The 19,857-nt window shown below is 44.8% G+C and overlaps 1 protein-coding gene across 1 annotated transcript in view; it reads left to right on the forward strand.

Annotated features, from left to right (window-relative positions):
• LOC102422224 (zinc finger protein 615-like) overlaps positions 1 to 8,082 on the forward strand; it is a 25,563-nt gene extending 17,481 nt beyond the window's left edge. Inside the window, exons 6-8 of the mRNA XM_023764984.1 lie at positions 3,188 to 3,350; positions 3,625 to 3,720; positions 6,654 to 8,082. Of these exons, the coding sequence (XP_023620752.1) occupies positions 3,188 to 3,350; positions 3,625 to 3,720; positions 6,654 to 7,879 (1,485 nt within the window). The 3' untranslated portion in view covers positions 7,880 to 8,082. The remainder of the gene's footprint in view (positions 1 to 3,187; positions 3,351 to 3,624; positions 3,721 to 6,653) is intronic.
• Positions 8,083 to 19,857: the final 11,775 nt, after the last annotated feature.

Raw genomic sequence — 19,857 nt, forward strand, 5'->3', positions numbered from 1 at the left:
GGCGGGCGTCTGAATGAGGATCTGTGAAAACAGGTCACCCCCTCCCCAAGTAAATGCGTCTGGGATTTCTGTGCACGTGTAAAGAGAAAAGCTGGCTTAAAACTAATGCGTGCACTGTCCGATTTTGGATAGAGTTTTGAGCTAGAGTCTCTGCAGATGTGCAGGATGGAGCCCAAGACTGATCATTTACCCAAAGGAAAAAAAAATATGCCAGCTAGATTTTAGCAGCAGGATTGACATTTCCATAATAAAGAAGAGTTTTTAAAGGTTGTTCTTAATGGAGGAAGGGGATAGTCGCCTCCTGCCTGTAGCAAAATCTTAAAGAATGTGGTCAATTTATGTCTGAAAAAACCAGGTAGGCCAGAACCTGTTTTGCAAGGTTCAAATGTGGTTTTCCAGAGCCACTTGAAAGTAAAAAGTAAAGTTTACTCTAATTTGCCTCATGAAAAATCTAGAGGACAGAATTAAATCTGTTGGTTAAGTATGTCTTGCATTTTTAAAGTTTACTCTTAACCGTTTGAGTCCCAAGCAGCGCGATTGCACTGCTGAGATTTTATGTCGAGAAAACATAAGATTCGTTTGAGTCCCAAGGGGTATTGAAAAAACACTGTCGAAGAATCCCAAACAGCGCAACCGCGCTTTCTCTAAATGAGTACGAAAAGACCCAAACAGCGTGATAGTGCTTGTTTTATTTTATGTCGAGAAATACCAAGGGACTCAAACGGTTAAAAATGTTACTGATTGAGAAATGCTGAATATTTTGACTTGCCAGCTAAAAGTTTAAGGTTCAGATTGAATTGGGAAAAATTGTGTAATTGTGGTAACTAAATGCCTTTGCTTATTGGTCCTGATTTGCAAAAAACCAGTGTAGACAGCCACCATTTTGGGCTGCATGACTTGGCAACCGCCATGTCAGCCACATGACTTGCCGCTTCCCTGGGGGCCGCCATCTTGAAACAGCAAAGGCCCCTCCCTCTGATTTAGTCAAGGGTGGAGCTTTAAGGCGGAGTTTTATGGGGCAGGAAGTGTGCTGACCTCTCGGATTTATTTAATATGTCAAAGTCTTTAAAAAGGACTAATAGCAGTAATCCAATTTCTAAAGTAAAGTACGATTATTTCAGGCAGAAACTGTGGTTTACTACTGGGCTTAGAGGGCACATTTTTCCTTTGCCTGGGAGGGACAGCACAGCTGTCCCAGGATCGGAGGGCTCCAGTTAACTTATCAACTCAGTGTTTTGGAGACCCAGGACTGTAATTTAGATAACATGCCTAAGTTTAACCCAGGTTACCCAAGGGCTCTAGATAATATGTTAATCAAACTAGGTTATCTGTTGGTATTTTGTGCTGTAAATGTGGCATGCGCCTGTGTAAAAGTGTTTTTTGTTTATTTCTGTTTTGTTTTCAAAGTTTTTAATGGGAAATGTTATCTGTCTTCATTGAAAATTGTTTAGCTAGTGAAATTTCTGTTTGTGTCTAAAAAAAAAAAAAACACCACAGGCTTGATTTCTTTGAGGCTGAGTGCTCTGACCAATAGCAAAACACCCTGAGCAGCCGCTGGGATCTTTCCCCAAGGGCGCTTGCTCTCTGTCAGAGGTGGAATGGCCCGCCTAACTAGTAAACATCTCTGTCTGTTTGTTTGCTGGGAACTTTGATTTGCTATGTGATATTCTGTGCTGGGTTGGGATTTTGGAATTCTGGGGTAGATTTAAAAGGTATTTGTGGCTTTTCTAGTCTGATTGGGACATTTAAGGGTGGGGCTCACAGTTCCTCAGGGCAGAGATTTCATGGGCCCTTCCCCCTGCCTGTCAAAGGAAGGCAACGGGCCCTGGAATCTGTATGAGACCAGCCCAACCCCAACTCCTCATCAGCACAGACCAGGAGATTGGGTCTACGACAGAAGGCACCGCCAGGAGACCCTGGAGCCACGTTGGAAGGGTCCCTACACTGTGGTGCTGACGACCCCCACCGCTCTCAAGGTAGACTGCGTCGCGACCTGGGTCCATCACAGGGGTCCATCATGGATGGGTCCACTGACCTCTCACAGGGGTCGCCTAAATACATCCTGCATATCAGATATTTACATTAGGATTCATAACAGTAGCAACATTACAGTTATGAAGTAGAAACGAAAATAATTTTATGGTTGGGGGTCACAACATGAGGAATTGTATTTAAAAGGCCAGAAGGGCCCTGACCAGTTTGACTCAGTGGATAGAGAGTCGGCCTGCGGACTCATGGGTCCCGGGTTCGAGTCTGGTCAAGGGCATGTACCTTGGTTGCGGGCACATACCCAGTGGGGAGTGTGCAGGAGGCAGCTGATCGATGGCTCTCTCTCATCGATGTTTCTGACTCTCTATCCCTCTCCCTTCCTCTGTGTAAGAAATCAATAAAATATATTTTTTAAAAAAAGGGCCAGAAGGTTGAGAACCACTGAACTAAAGGGACACCAGCGATACTGTGGGCATTTTCTTAGCAATGGATCCCAGACGAAATGTATCACTCATTGAATTTTCACCTTAACCCACAGGTTCTGACTCATCAGAAGCAATAGAATCATTTGAAGCAGGAGGTAGTTGCACAGTTGGGTAACAGAAATTTAGAGCAAACCCAAACACAGCAAGTCAGAGCCTCCCCGTGGCCAGCTCTTTTCAGAGAGAACAGAAGGAAATGCTCCAGGCTCAGGTGATTGGGTTTGTTTTGTCCTGTTCTGTCTTCATGAATGGATTTCTAGAGGCCTATAAATATCATGATTTGTATTTCCTTTGTTTCAGATTGAACCCACTGGAATTAATAATTATTCAAAGTGTGTATACATATTGTGGTACACCCTGTATTGTATCTCAAATACACGAATGTGGTATTTCTAGGTAACAAGAACATTTAAGTTCACATTATAGAAACTCTTAATTGGATAAACACATGGATAACTGAATGCTCAGTTATAAGATGCAATATGGGGCAAAAGTAGCTTTGCAGTTGTTAGTATGTGAAACAGTTGATAATTGTTTATGAATTATTGTATTATTTTCCATAGGAACAACTGTAAAACTACTTTTCTCCACCATGTATTTTACTAGGCATGTGATTATTCAACTGTATACTGAATTAAAACCTCACTGGCTATATAGGTGTAGACTATAGAGTGAAAATGAGCAGAAAAACTAACATTACTCTATGTCATCTAAAGAAAATCACGCCGTTACACAGCATGGAGTTGGTACAGGAACCCCTGACAGTTCACGATGTGGCCGTGGACTTCACCTGGGAGGAGTGGCAGCTCCTAGGCCCCGAGCAGAAGGACCTGTACACGGATGTGATGTTGGAGACCTACAGCCACCTGGTGTCAGTGGGTGAGGACAGCTCCCGTGTGTCAGTCAGATGGTCCTCAGTCAGTGGCCTTTCCATTCTCAGCTTCTGAAAGCTCTGGCATGTCTGGTCTTCTGAAGTGGTAGATGAATCTTAGTTTTCGCCCTGGCCCCAGAGAAGAATATTCTCCCTTCTCCTGAGAGAATACCTTTACTGTCTACGTGTGAAAATGGTTTTGTCTTTATTATATTCTGTGGTCTTCACAGACCCCAAGTCCTATTCAGTGTGTCTAAGGCTTCTATCATTCCCCATGAACAGGTTATGAGGCCAGCAAACCTGACATACTTTCCAAGTTGGATCACGGAGAAGCACCATGGACAGTGGCAGGTGAACTCCTCTGTGGGATCCGTTCAGGTGAGTGAGAACCAGCACAGGGGGGCTGTGGAAATCACATTTTAGTCGCTCAGAGAAGGGGCTCAGAGGTGAAAGGATTTGAGGATAGGTGGGCAGTGCCTCAGTGTATGTCCTTCCCAGTGAGAGAGGGTAGACCCCTTTCTGTTTGTAGGAGTTTAGAGAAAAATAGATCCCTTTATCTCTTCTGGAATTTGATCCCTCTTTATCTGCACCTTGAGTTTTGGTTGTATGGTTCTTTTTTTTTAGAATTCTTTTTTTTAAGTATTTATTTATTTTTTTTATATATATATGTATATTATTGATTTTTCACAGAGAGGAAGGGAGAGAAATAGAGAGCCAGAAACATCGATGAGAGAGAAACATCAATCAGCTGCCTCCTGCACATCTCCCACTGGGGATATGCCCGCAACCCAGGTACACGCCCCTGACCGGAATCGAACCTGGGACCTTTCAGTCCGCAGGCCGATGCTCTATCCACTGAGCCAAACCGGTTTCGGCATTTTTTTTTTAGAATTCTGAAACCTTTCCTTTAGTCTTCTTTTCCTTCACCTCTTTTGCTATGAAAGTCCACTGTCCAAGGCCTCCATCCAAAGAGAAACTGTGCTCACTGTTTTCTGACCATTGCTCCTTTCTGCCCCTGGTGATATTGATTTCCCTTCCTAAGATTCACCCCATCTTGGATGCTCTGCCTCCAAAATTAATTGGTTCATTGTGCCTTTGCTTTTCTTTTTATCTTAGCTTCGCCTGTTCTTCACTCTGAGGGTCTTCGAAGGTTCTGGTTTCCATTTTGTCATCTGAACCACTAACCCTTCAAAGTTTTCTTCATTCTAATTAGCTAAGCTTATTTTGCTCCCTGCATGAGTCTCCCAAATTGTGGAATCATTGTCCCTCCTAGAGAACCCCTGAAAGCTTAGGTTCTCCTTCACTCCTGTGCACCTGTCCTCCTGGCTGTCCGGCCACCACCTCAGTTATTCCGTACCCACAGCGCTCTCTTCTGTAAAGGAGTCTGCTGTTCATGGTGTGTTTTAACTAGAACATTTAGTTTAACTTGCATACAGTTTTAGCCTAAACCAGACCATAACTTTTGCTTACTTCAAATTAATTCCTTTGTGTATTCTGATCTCTCTTAACTGTTTGTCATAGATATTACCACCGTATTTACCTCCTGAAATGTTTCCTTTTTCTTTCCATCATATTCCGACAACATTAAGTCCCAGTTAACTGTTGCCTCTCACATGACATGAAATTCTTCAGTGATTTCTGTGATATAGTATATCTTGCTCATGCAGAGATTTACATCTTCTCTCCTAAACTCCACAATATGTTCCATACTTGAGATTGCTTCCTTGATTTATCTTTTTATAAAGTACTTTTTAAAAATTGGTTTTCTTTTTTTAAATTAATTTCAGAGAGAAAGGGAGAGATAGAAACATAAATGATGAAAGAGAATCATTGATTGGCTGCCTCCTGCATGCCACACACTGGGATGGAGCCCGCAACCCGGGCATGTGACCTGACCAGGAATCAAACTGTGGCCTACTGGTTCCTAGGTCACCCCTCAACCACTGAGCCACACCAGCTGGGCTTATAAAGTACTTTTTTAAAAAAAAATAACATTTTTATTCATTTCAGAGAGGAAGGGAGAGGGGGAGAGAGATAGAAACATTCATGATGAGAGAGAATCATGGATCGGCTGCCTCCTGCACACCCCACACGGGATGGAGCCTGCAACCTGGGCATGTGCCCTGACCGGGAATCGAACCCTGACCTCCTGGTTCATAGGTCGACGCTCAACCACTGAGCCATGCCGGCCGGGCTTATAAAGTACTTTTGATAGCCTGGTATATGCTGAAGGATAATAGAAGTGAGAAAAGGCATACAAATACACCAAGAGCTCTCATTCTAAAAGGTGGAATCTTAAAATCAATAAAAACAAAAAAGTAAATTATAGGTATATGGGGTGAAAAGTGCTGGAATGAAATTAAGTCAGCATAATGGCTAGCGTTACTTCGTTGGGAAACAGAACACTTCTCTGAGATGTAGTTTTAGAGTCAGAAGTGCTGCAAGTTCTCTTCTCTGTCATCGTCTTTTCTTGCTTCATGCCCACCCAGCACAATAATGAGTCCACAGTGAGTCCTGGCTTCTTCCAAAATGTAGCCTGATTTCCTTCACCTCTCTCCATTTCCGCTGCACCTTCCCACCCGTTTTCACAACCTGCAGGTGTTTCTTTTTCTTTTTTTTTTCTTCAATTTTTTAAAATATATTTTATTGATTTTTTTACAGAGAGGAAGGGAGAGCAATAGAGAGTTAGAAACATCAGTGAGAGAGAAGCATTGATCAGCTGCCTACCGCACATCCCCCACTGGGGATATGCCGGCAACCAAGGTACATGCCCTTGACTGGAATCAAACCTGGGACCCTTTAGTCCCTAGGCCGACGCTCTATCCACTGAGCCAAACCAGTCAGGGCTGCAGGTGTTTCTTGCATGTGTCTTTGCCCTTTAAGTGGCTTCACCAAACTGCAGTGTAAGCTCTGTGAACATCAGGACTGTGTCTGTGTGTCCCCAGCCTAGGACCATGTTGGTATACAGTAGTCATCAGTGAGGAATGTGGAAGGAATCCCTCTCCAATTCGGATGAGGTGGCCCTCCCACCTGTGGTGTGATAGCCTGGTATATGCTGAAGGATAATAGAAGTGAGAAACAGTAAATTGTTTGTATTTCACAGTGTGCATATTTGGCAAGGCTAATATTCAGAAAGTAGACAAAGTGTTTATTCAGTTTTACTTTTTTTTTCATTACTTGTACTAATGAACAAGGAACATCAAACACGAAGTTTTAGTTACACTCAGTATAAAAGGCACCACACATCAAGGTATATTTTTCATTACCTTTCTTACAAATCAAGATGATGGGAAATTCGTTTTCTTTACTAGATATCTGGAAACTTGATGACCATCTGCCAGAGCACGTACAAAATGAAAGCATGGAGAATAGCCTAGAACAATGTCACAAAAATAAGTTATTTGAAAATTGTGACTATGAAATCAAGGAGCCTGGTGAACTTCCTGAAGATGGGAAATCTTTTTCCCACGTTAACAGTAAACAGTTTCAGACTGAAATGAAATTCCTGGAAAACCAGAAACTCGTCAACACTAAGTCCCAACTCATTAATTATAAGAAACCTCATAAAAGAGAGAAGGCTCACGTATGCAGTGAATGTGGGAAAACCTTCATAAGTAAGTCTTTGCTCAGTGATCACCAGAATCTTCATACAGGGGAGAAGCCTCATCAATGTAGTCTGTGTGGGAAAAGCTTCTCCAGAAGGGTCGCACTGAACAAACACCGGAGATCGCATACAGGAGAGAAACCTCATCCATGTACAGAGTGTGGCAAAGGCTTTCTCACGAAGTCAGAGCTCAAGAAACATTACAGAATACATACAGGAGAGAAACCCTTTGTATGCAGTGACTGTGGGAAACGCTTTATCCAGAAGAGCAACCTCAAGGTACATGTACGAATTCATACAGGTGAGAAACCTTATATATGCAACGAATGTGGAAGAGGCTTCAGCCAGAAGATATCGCTCACGACACATCAGAGATTTCACACGGGAAAGAAACCCTTTTTGTGCAGTGAATGTGGAAAATCCTATTCCCAGAAGACAGATCTCATTAAACATGAAAGAATTCACAGAGGAGAAAAACCCTTTGAATGTAGTAACTCTGGGAAAACCTTTATCAAGAAGCCACAGCTCACTGTACATCAGAGAACTCATACGGGGGAGAGACCCTATGGTTGTAATGAATGTGGGGAAACTTTCAGAGCAAAATCAGTCCTCAGTGAACATCAGAAAATTCATTCAGTCAAGGTGGAACATCCTCGCTCAGAGATTCCCAGCTCATCACAGACCAGTGTCGTCCTGCAGGAGAAAAACCTTGTTAATACGGTGACTCTGCAGGTGCCCATTGTGATCCCTCAGACAGTATTGAACATCAGTGGGCCTCTAGAAAACAGAAATGTAGTCATCGTGGGCCAGCCTGTGGCCAGTTGTGCACCCTCAGGTGGATTTGCACAGGACAGAAACCTTATGAATACAGTGAGTGTGGTCTCACCTTCAGTGAGCAATTATGTTTTATTTTATGTCACAGGAAACCAATAAGATAAAATCCAGAGATATTCTGTGTGCAAAGATTTGACCAAAAATTTCTAGCTCAGCCCTACCCTGTTTGGCTCATTGGGTCGGGCATCAGCCAGCAGACTGAAGGGTCCTGGATTCAATTCCAGTCAAGGGCTTGATCCTCAGTAGGGGGCGTACAGGAGGCAGCCAATCAATGATTCTCTATCATCATTGATGTTTCTATTTCTCCCTCTCCCTTCCTCTCTGAAATCAATAAAAATAAATAGCCCTAGCCGGTTTGGCTCAGTGAGTAGAGTGTCAGCCTGCGGACTGAAGGGTCCTAGGTTCGATTCCACCCAAGGGCACATGCCTGGGTTGTGGGCTCGATCCTCAGTGTGGGGCATGCAGAAGGCAGCCAATCAATGATTCTCTTTCATCATTGATGTTTCTCTCTCCCTTGCCCTTCTTCTCCAAAATGAATAAAGATATATATGTGACATTTCTATCTCAGCTCTGGCTCATGTGGTTCAGTTGGGCATCAGCTCATGCACCAAAAGGTTGCTGGTTCAATTCCTGGTCAGAGCACATGCCTGGGTTGTGGGCTCAATCCTTGGTACAGGGTGTGCCGGAGGCAGTTCTGCTCTCACTTTGATGTCTCTCTTCCTCCTTCTTCCTTCCTCTCTCAAAATCAAAAGTATTTTTTACAAAATATAGCTGTAGCTCAGCCCTAACTGGTTTGGCTCAGTGGATACAGCGTTGGCCTGCGGACTGAAGGGTCCCGGGTTCAATTCCAGTCAAGGGCATGTACCTTGGTTGCGGGCACATCCCCAGTGGGGAGTGTGCAGGAGGCAGCTGATCATTGATGTTTCTGGCTCTTTACTTGTCTCCCTTCCTCTCTGTAAAAAATCAATAAAATATATATTTTTTAAAAGATAAAAAAAAATGTAGCTCAGATTATTTTTGAAAATTATATAAGGAGAGAAATTTTTTGAATAAATGCTGAGAAGGGGAAGTTGTGATATTCTCATCCTATTAAATATGTGCTTTGACACAGAAGCCTAATATGATGTTAAACCAAACACAGCAATTTGTCTACTGTGTTAATTAAATGAAAGAGAAAGTAGCTAAGTGGAGCCAATAAGTGCATTTTTTAAAAACATAAAAATAATTTGTATCTGGCCCTGGCTAGTGTGGCTCAATTGGTTGGATGTTGTCCAGTGCACCAGAAAGTTGCTGGTTCTTTTCCGAGTCAGGGTACATGCCTAGGTTGTGGGCTCCATCCCTCGTAGGGGTGTGCAGGAGGCAGCCAATCAATGTTCTGCTCTCACATCGATATTTTTCTTTCTCCCTTCCTCTCTCTCTAATCAAAAATTTAAAAATTATATCTGGAATGTTAATATGAATCAAAAAACAGAAAGGAGCTAATATGGATTGGTGGGATATTGGGCATGTATATATCAATTCAGTTTCCTTAGTCCAAGGTAAAGGGTTAATTGAAAACTGGGATGTTTACCATAAACTCTTAGACATTTATATTATGCAGAAGGATTTAGGAGACAACAGGTTCAAATTGAGTCAATTCATTCATTTGTATTAAGTTTTTGTCAAATACTTTGTACCTGGTTCTTCTCCAGGAGCTGAGGATACAGTGGTGATCACAACAGAATCCCATGGTTTCTGCAAGAGAGCACTGAGGTAGTTGGGTTATCTTTAAGTGGTATCTCTATACTCCAGCTAATCTAGTTAGAGAATGTAAATGTCTTTTTTAGGTGAAATGGACATGGAGCAATTGGTTCAAGGGGATGTGAAAATTTATTGTTGAAATTGCATATTATTATGAGGGATTGGGGAGTGATTCTTTAATGGCCTGCAGTTAAGTACCACAGAACACAAATAAGTTATTTTTGAGACCATTACTTTTCTCCACAGGGATATAAAGTTCCTAATTTTAGTGGCTTTACTTAAAGTTTAATTGTTAAAATAATTGAACACCGGCCCTGACCGGTTTGGCTCAGTGGATAGAGCATTGACCTGCTGACTGCAGGGTCCCGGGTTCGATTCCGGTCAGGGGCAGGTACCTTGGTTGCAGGCACATCCCCAGTGGGGTGTGTGCAAGAGGCAGCTGGTTGATGTTTCTCTCTCATCGATGTTTCTAATTCTCTATCCTTCTCCCTTCCTCTCTATAAAAAATCAATAAAATATATATTTTTAAAAAATAATTGAACACCAATGAATAAAAAATCATTTTCTATTTTACACTAGTCGTATTTCAAATGCTCAGCAGTCATGTGAGGAGTAGATATAGGACAATGAGCTAAACTGAGACTCAGAGAAATTACTGTGATTTCCATTGTATTAGAAAATGATATCGGTGAGTAGTAGATTCTATGATTTTACATTTGCCAGCCCATAAAAACAAACAAACAGCCCTGGCCGGTTTGGCTCAGTGGACAGAGCGTCAGCCTTCGAACTGAAAGGTCCCAGGTTCGATTCCGGTCAAGGGCATGTACCTTGGTTGCAGGCACATCCCCAGTGGGGAGTGTGCAGGAGGCAGCTGATCGATGTTTCTCTCTCTCAATATTTCTAACTCTATCCCTCTCCCTTCCTCTCTGTAAAAAAATCAATAAAATATATATATATTTTTAAAAACCAAACCAAAACAAAAAATAAACCAAACCAAACCCCTTATTTCATATAGATTTGGAAAGTGAATGAATGAACTAACTGGCTAATTTTTATAACTACTTCATAGAAAATAGTTCTAAAGAACAGAATTGTCACCCAAAACTTTTTGTATAGGATCAGAGAGATTTATTAACTGGTTATAAAGAAGGCAGAAAAGGAAGATGATTCCTAGAATAAGTAGAACAAAAAATGAGAACCTTAGTCTCTAAGAATGAGGAAGTGACATCTATTTGTAATGTTTTGGAGATGAATCTATAAATTTGGCCTGTCACCTGTGATAAGGATCACGACTTCTCTGGGACCTGCTGAATTGATACATGGGACTTTCATCTCCCTCATCCCTTCCCACTGCCCTGGGTTCTTCACTTTCTCCTTTATTCAGAGTTCTTTCTCTTGATCTCATGAGACTATTATATTCCAGTTACATACAGTGAGTCTTACGCATAGGGAAAGAAATGGAAATATGCCATGCTGTGGCTGTCTCAGAGTTCAAGACATTCTGATAATTTGCTTGTAGAAATAAAGTGCTATCACTGTGAAAAAGTACAGTTTTAGCCCTGGCTGGGTTGGCTCAGTGGATAGAGCATCAACCTTCGGACTGAAGGGTCCCAGGTTCGATTCTGGTCAAGCCCACATGCCCATGTTCTGGCTCAATCCCCAGTAGGGGGTGTGCAGGAGGCAGCCGATCCATGATTCTCATCATCTTTTGTTTCTATCTCTCTCCCTCTCCCTTCCTCTCTGAAATCAATAAAAATATATTTTAAGAAAATAAAAATAAATTCTAGATTGTTGAATTTAAAGGGGGAAAAGTACAGTTTTACACACATGATATACATCAGTGAACACAACAGCACAAGAACAGCCTTTAGAGAAATTTTAATCTGGATTAATGTCCCCATCACTACTCTCACAGTATAGCTAGTAATGGGGTAGATTCAGGGCATACAGTCTCCAGCAAAGAATCGGTCATGAAAGCTCCACCAACCAGGCTTACACTTCTGGTCCTGTGATTTCCAGATGTGGCCATGGCAAGGTCACATCAGCTCACACCTGGAACTGAACAGTCAGGACCCTAGGACCTGCTGCCAGGCTTCCCTGAACGCTGTTTCCTGTGCTGAGCTCACGTTTCAAAGTATAGCTAGTAATGGGGTAGATTCAGGGCATACAGTCTCCAGCAAAGAATCGGTCATGAAAGCTCCACCAACCAGGCTTACACTTCTGGTCCTGTGATTTCCAGATGTGGCCATGGCAAGGTCACATCAGCTCACACCTGGAACTGAACAGTCAGGACCCTGGGACCTGCTGCCAGGCTTCCCTGAACGCTGTTTCCTGTGCTGAGCTCACGTTTCAAAGCTTGACCACTCCAGGTGAAGGCAGCCTAGTGCACACCTAAGCCTGCTATCACACCCAGATCCTTCTGGTTCCAATAAAATCCACCCTTCACCTTGAATAGTGCTTGGGAGTGGTTCCTGAAGTCACACTGCCTGATTTCAATCCTAAGATGTGTGCCTTTGAGCAAGTCACTTAATTCACCTATGTCTCATTGGATCTCTAAAGTATTGTCTGCCTCAGGTTTGTTGTTAAAAGTGGATGTAGTTCAACCCTATTAGGTTTGGCTCAGTGGATAGAGCATTGGCCTGTGGATGAAGGGTTCTGGGGTTCCATTCTAGTCAAGGGCATGTACCTTGGTTACAGGCTCCTCCCCAGCTCAGGCCTTGGTTGGGTACATGCCGGAGGCAACCAATCTATGTGCTTCTCTCACATCAATATTTCTCTGTCTTTCCCTCTCTCTAAAAATCAATGAAAAAATATCCTAGGGTGAAGATTAAAAAAAAAAAAAAGCCCTAGCTGGTTTGGCTCAGTTGGTAGAGTATTGGCCTGCGGACTGAAGGGTCCCAGGTTCGATTACGGCCGAGGGCACATGCCTAGGTTGTGGGCTCAATGCCCAGGGTGTGGGCTCGATCCCCAGTAGGGGGCGTGCAGGAGGCAGCTGATCAATGATTCTCCTCATTGATGTTTCTATCCTTCTCTCTCTCTCTGAAATCAATAAAAATATATTTTAAAAAATAATAAAATTAAAAAAGAAGTGAATGTAGTTTAAAAAGCAGAGTCTGTCAAATAGGCAATTAATGAAAGTATCATTATTGGTCCTAGCCAGGGGCAATCCCTCCTTCCTCTCATATACTGGATCGTCCTCTTCAGTTTGCTTGTTTGCAGTGAAGCCTGTAGGCTGGATTTACACAGAGCCCTGCCCTCAACCGGTGTCTGATGAAGGCCATCCAGACTGGCCTCAGTCAACCCCACCCCCAGTCCACCCCATGCCCAACTCTCACCAGGACTTCAAGCCTCCCAGTGTTCTGTCCCCAGTCTGACTGCTGCCTCCAACATCTCAGCTCCACCAACTTCATTGTTTGTCCAAAGGCTCCCCAGGACATTAGCTCCCGGGCTGTTTTCTGCCCCAGGAGGATGGCCGCCTCCATCATGCTCCTCAGGAATGGCATGTGGGCACTGCCATCTTCCTAGTTTGCCCAAAAGCCTAAATAGAATACAAACTGCTCCACGCTGGCCTCTGAAAACTTATGCGGCTCGGTGTTCTCAATCCACAAAGAGACTAAGAGGTGTCCAAAAGGTGATTTCAATTTCTTGCTGCCTGGCCAGTGTGGCTCAGTGGTTGAGCGTAGACCTATGAACCAGGAGGTCACCTTGGATGCCAGTCAAGAGCACATGCCCGGGTTGTGGGCTCGATGCCCAGTAGGAGCGTGCGGGAGGCAGCCGATCAGTGATTCTCATCATTGATGTTTCTATCTCTCCTTCTCTCTTCCTCTCTGAAATCAACAAAATTATATTTTTAAAAAAATTTCTGCTCTGGCCGGTTTGGCTCAGTGGATAGAGCGTCAGCCTGCGGACTGAGGGGTTGCAGGCCTTGGTTGTGGGCACATCCCCAGTGGGAGGTGTGCAAGAGGCAGCTGATAGATGTTTCTCTCTCATCGATGTTTCTAACTCTCTGTAAAAAAATCAATAAAATATATATATTTTTTAAAAATTTCTTTGCTCCTCCTCCTCAGGGTGGCCACTTGGGTTTGGATCCGGGAGGTGGGCGTGGGCACGTGACGTCATAGAGTCTCCCCACCACCACCCGGACCAGACCTGGAATGTCCAGAAGCGTCCCTAGCAACAGCCTGAGTTGGGGTGGGGGGGGGCCTCCGCATTAGCGCCCGGGGGATGGCTGTTTTGGAAGTGACTTGAGCTGTTGATAGCTGCATGGAGTCTTGAGAAGCTCAGCATCAGGTGGGTCGGGGTCTGCGCGGGGCTGTGGACTGGGGGCCTGTGAGGCGAGAGAAGGGCCTTTGGGGGACATTGGGTTCGGCCACTGGGGAGTTGGCTTTAGTGGTCCTCCCCTTGGCGGTCAGTGTCCTTAAGCATATGAAGATGTTAACGACTCAGGGGTCAACTGTCAGTGTGTGATACTGTGGGCCTCGGTGATTAAGAACTGGACTGGTAGCCCTAGCCGGCTTGGCTCAGTGGATAGAGCGTCAGCCTGTGGACTGAAGGGTTCCAGGTTCGATTCTGGCCAAGGGCGCATGCCTGGGTTGCGGGCTCGATCCCCAGTTAGGGGGCATGCAGGAGACAGCTGATCAATGATTCTCTCTCATCATTGATGTTTCTCTCTCTCCCCTCTCCCTTCCTCTCTGAAATCAATAAAGAAATATATTAAAAAAAAAAAAAAAGAACTGGGCTGGTAGGTGTCAGTGAAGGTGGTGTCTCTTACAGAATCGCAATTTACTGGGGGCTCGGGTAGGGAGAAGCTTAAGGTGGGGTGGTTTTGGGGGTGTTAATGAACGGGAGTTCCTGGTTCAGACTTAAGGTTTAACTTGAAATCAGGTTTTTGTTTTCTGTTTTCTGGGGGAGGCCAGTGTCTGTCTGTGGAGACACCTGGGGCTGTAGGTGGGTTGCAGCTCAGATGTTTGCTGGAAACATGATACTTCATCCAGCTGATCCTAATCTAATTCACTCTTTCCTCAAAGAACTAATTAAAACCTCTTTTGTCTTCTCATGTAAATACTCTACAGTTACCTTCCTAACAAAGTGGTTAGATATGATCTAGTGTGTATCATAAAATAATGTGTTTTGTTCTCTGCCTCCAACTTCCCTCCACAGTTGTCTTGGGTATCTCCTTTCATGCTCATGTTACACAAGTAATGATTTTTATTACCCTGAGCTCTGATAAGTGAAAGCACTGGATGTGTGTCTTTTTAATTTTTTTTTAAAGATTAAAAAAAAAAGTTTTCAAGAGGGAGGAAGGGAGGGAGAGAGAAACATTGATGTGAGAGAGAAACATCGATGGGTTGCCTCCTGTAGGTGCCCCAACTGGGGATGGAACCGGAACCTGGGTGTGTGCTCTGACTGGGAATCGAACTGATAGATCCTCCCTTCCCCTCAACTGGTGGGCGGAGTATGACCTAACCTGCAGCCCATAAATACCTGAGTACCTAACCAGGCACCTTATATGGACTATACATTGAATCACCAATCAACACCTCCCAAATACCCTAAGCCCTTGTTCCTATATGGACCATACATTAAGCCACCAATCAGCGCACGCCGAGTACACTAAGCCCCCATTCCTTCCCATTCGGCCCCCCAAAAGACGTGCTCACCTCTGCACGTGCTGCTGTCCTCCCCTTGCGAGACAGCCCAGCAGGTCCTTCTCCTCTAATAAAGCCTGTAGTCTTGGTTTTCGGCCTCTGTCTGATCTTTCACGAACCTGTGACCCTGCAGGGTGCAGGGCAATGCTCCAACCATGAGCTATACCGGCCATGGCAGCATATATGTCTTTTTTAAAAAGTCTGTGCTTCCTTCATATTTGCAATGATCTGTATAGCATAGATATCCTTCCATTTGATCACTTAATCTCTAATTAGAAACATATTTTATAGTATAAAATGACTGCTGATTTTCTTAATGTCTGCAATAGTGTCTCATTAGGCAGGTGAGCTCCTGATAAGATGACTAGAGTCCATTCAATGTGTACATTAATTTGGATAGGCTTGGCTTATGTACTGAGTTATAGTTTTTTTTGCAACCCATTGTGAGTCTCTGCTCATCCAGATTCTCCCACCCACCTCCAGGATTTGTTGTGTCTCTTTTTCTGTATATCTCAGCCATTTCTGGTTATACTTATTCCTACAGATACTTCTATCTCTACACTAATAAAAGAGAAACATGGTAATTGGCGTACGACCGCTACCCTTCCCATTGGCTAATCAGCGTATCCTTATGCAAATTAACTGTCAGCCAAGATGGCGGCCGGCAGCCAGGCAGCTGGAAGCGAACATGAGGCTTGCTTGCTTCAGTGACTGCAGACTCCAACGTTCCCCGCCTGCCTTGCCGGCCTCTGAGCTGGCAGTTTGAAACATTCTAACAAATATAGCCGGCTGGGATCTCAGAGCTGAAGTTATACATTGTTTCGATTATAGAACGGCAAACAAACCAGCAGCGGAAGCCTCAGAGCTAGAGCCAGAGCTAAAGCTGGCCCAGAAGAAAAAAAAAAAGAAAAAAAGGAGCGGTTGGGAGCTTCAGTCAGCCTGAAAGCAGCCCTCAGCCCCTCACCCAGACTGGCCAGGCACCCCAGTGGGGACCCCCACCCTGATCCAGGACACCCTTCAGGGCAAACCAGCCAGCCCCCAGGCCTCTATCCTATATAGTAAAAGGGTAATATGCCTCCCAGCACCGGGATCAGTGGAGCCGCGAGGCCTCCTGGCACCAGATCAGCATGACAGGGTGCAGCGCCCAAACCCCCTGATCGCCCTGCGGCTCTGTGTGTGACAGGGTGTGGCGTCTCAACCCCCTGATCGGCCCTGCTCTGTGTGTGACGGGGGTGGCGCCCCAACCGTCCCCCCCCCACAGGCCCTGCTCTGTGTGTGACGGGGTAGAGCCATAACCTCCCCATCGGCCCTGCCCTGAGTGTGACAGTGGCGGCACCTCAACCCCCTGATCAGCCCTGCTCTGTGGGTGATAGAGGGCGGCGCCCCAACCCCCTGATCCGCCCTGCTGTGTGTGTGACAGGGGGCGGTGCCCTAACTCCCCTATCGGCCCTACTCTGTGCATGACAGGGGGCAGTGCCCCAACCCCCTGATCGGCCCTGCTCTGTGCATCACGGGGTGGCGCCGAAACCTCCCCATTGACCCTGCCTTGAGTGTGATAGGAGGTGGTGCCCCAACCCCCCAATCAGCCCTACCCTGAGCGTGACTGAGGGTGGCATCGCAACCTCCCAATCCGCCCTGCTCTGTGCATGACCAGGGGCTGCACCTAGGGATTGGGCCTGCCCTCTGCCACCCAGGAGCAGGCCTAAGCCAGCAGGTCGTTATCTCCCGAGGGGTCCCAGACTGCGAGAGGGCACAGGCCGGGCTGAGGGACCCCCCCTCCCCCCCCGAGTGCACAAATTTTTGTGTACCGGGCCTCTAGTGCAATTATAAGTAGTGATATATATATATATTTTTTAATTTTTTTTTTCAGAGAGGAAGGGAGAGGGAGAGAGAGACAGAAATATCAATGATGAGAGAGAGCCACCGGCTGGCTGCCTCCTGCACGCCCCACACTGGGGACCCAGCCTGCAAACCAGGCACACGCCCCCAACCGGAATCGAACCATGGACCCCTCAATCCACAGGCCAATGCTCTTTCCACTGAGCCAAACTAGCTAGGCAGTAGTGCCTTTTTAAAAAAAATTCCTGGCTTCTAAATTTTATTTATTTATTTTAAAATATATTTTTATTGATTTCAGAGAGGAAGGGAGAGGGAGAGAGATATAAAAACATTAATGATGACAGAGAATCATCGATTGGCTGCCTCCTGCATGCCCCATACTGGGGATTGAGCCCAAAACCCAGTCATGTGCCCTGACCAGAAATCAAACTGTGACCTCCTGGTTCACAGGTTGATGCTCAACCACTGAGCCACGCCAGCTGGGCCCTGGCTTCTACATTTTGTAGTCTAATAGAGCAATTGCATTGCTCTTGGTATTACTGGCATTTTCTAGTTGAGCAGTCTTTTATCTGAAAATAATTTTGGCTGAAGAGTAAGTGGCATGAGCAAATCTTTCACTTTTGTAGTGCTCTCCCCCTTAGCTGTGTGCCTTGAACAGGCTTTCCAAGAGATGTTGTGAATTTAAGTGAACTAATGTATCTGAAAGTTTAGAGCATAAACCAGGATATAAATTTCTCTCCATATACTGGTGTAGCTGCTTCTCACTAGTTTTGTTATTTAAAATTTTCTTTTTTTTTTTTTTAAATATATATTTTATTAATTTTTTACAGAGAAGAAGGGAGAGGGATAGAGAGTTAGAAACATTGATGAGAGAGAAACATCGATCAGCTGCCTCCTGCACACCTCCTACTGGGGATGTGCTTGCAACCAAGGTACATGCCCTTGACCGGAATCGAACCTGGGACCCTTCAGTCCGCAGGCCGATACTCTATCCACTGAGCCACACCGGTTAGGGCTATTTAAAATTTTCTATATCAATCACTGTACTTGTTTTCTATGGATGGGTAACAAATTTCCACAAACTGGTTTAAAACTACACACATTTATTATCTCAGTTTCTATCAGTCAGAAGTTGAGACACAGTTTACCTGGGCCCTCTGCTCTCAGTCTTACAAGACTTATGGGTTTGATTCCAGTCAAGGGCATGTACCTCTGTTTCAGGCTCAATGCCTGGCCTTGATCAGGGTGCATTTGGCAGGCAACCAATTGATGTGCCTCAGTGTTTCTCTCTCTCTGTCTCTTCCCTTCCCTTCCATTCTCTAAAAAATCAATGAAAAAAATATCCTGCAGTGAAAATAAATAAAGTAGGTCTAATCTTTGTCAACTATATCTCAAACTGGGGAAAAATGTATAATCTAATTTCATTTTAATTTCTCATAAGTATTTCCATATTATAAAATATTTATGTCCATCTATATCAGTGATTCTCAACCTTCCTAATGCCGCAACCCTTTAATACAGTTCCTCATGTTGTGGTGACCCCCAATTTTATTGTTACAAATTGAACATAATTAAAGCATAGTGATTAATCACAAAAACAATATGTAATTATGTATATGTTTTCCGGTGGTCTTAGGAGACCCCTGTGAAAGGGTCGTTCGACCCCCAAAGGGGTCGCGACCCACAAGTTGAGCACCGCTGATCTATATGTAATTAATATGAAGTGGCTATAATAATATCATGTGCCGAAACCGGTTTGGCTCAGTGGATAGAGCATCAGCCTGTGGACTGAAGGGTCCCGGGTTCGATTCCGGTCAGGGGCATGTGCCTGGGTTGCGGGCACATCCCCAGTGGGAGATGTGCAGGAGGCAGCTGATCGATGTTTCTCTCTCATCGATGTTTCTAACTCTCTGTCTCTCCCCCTTCCTCTCTGTAAAAAATCAATAAAATATATTTAAAAAAAAATAATAATATCATGCATGAACTAGTAGAATGGTAACTAGAATCACATAAAAAAGGTATGCATTAGTCCTGGGTGGTTTGGCTCAGTGGATAGAGCGTTGCCCAGCGAACTGAAGGGTCCCAGGTTCGATTCTGGTCAAGGGTACATGCCTCTGTTGTGGGCTCCATCTCCCATAGGGGGCGTGCAGGAGGCAACTGGTCAGTGATTCTCATTGATGTTTCTATCTCTTCCTCCCTCTGAAATCAATAAAAATATATATTTTTAAAACACACACACACACACACACACACACACAAAACAAACTAAAATAAAGGCGGAGGTCATGTGACTTCTTTTTTTAATTGTATTGATTTTTTACAGAGAGGAATAGAGAGTTAGAAATATCGATGAGAAAGAAACATCGATCAGCCGCCTCCTGTACACTCCCCACTGGGGATGTGCCCGCAACCCAGGTACATGCCCTTGACCGGAATCGAACCTGGGACCCTTGAGTCCGCAGGCTGACGCTCTATCCACTGAGCCAAACCAGTTAGGGCCCATATGACTTCTTTGCCTAGCGCCCACTGACCGATATTTTCCTCGCTGCACCATTTGCCGCAAGAACCTCGGATCTCTGAAAAGACACTCCTTTTCCACAAGCGTAGAAGCGCCGGGAAAGGGGACAATTTCTGGAGCTTCTCACTTTCCTGCTCTCCGGGGCTCCTGGTTGCAAACTTGCATCTTTGCCTTCTGTACGGCAATTCAGGTCCCGCCACATGGCGGCCTCCGTGGCAGCACCGCGACTCCGGCGCAGACATATTGCCGCTGAAAGCCAGCCACGGGTCACCCGCTCCTGCAAACGCCCGAGATCCCGATCGGCCACCGTAGAGGAGCGGACCGGTCCAGCA

Source organism: Myotis lucifugus, unplaced genomic scaffold (assembly GCF_000147115.1).
Source record: "Myotis lucifugus unplaced genomic scaffold, Myoluc2.0 scaffold_365, whole genome shotgun sequence".
Classification (NCBI taxonomy): Eukaryota; Metazoa; Chordata; class Mammalia; order Chiroptera; family Vespertilionidae; genus Myotis; species Myotis lucifugus.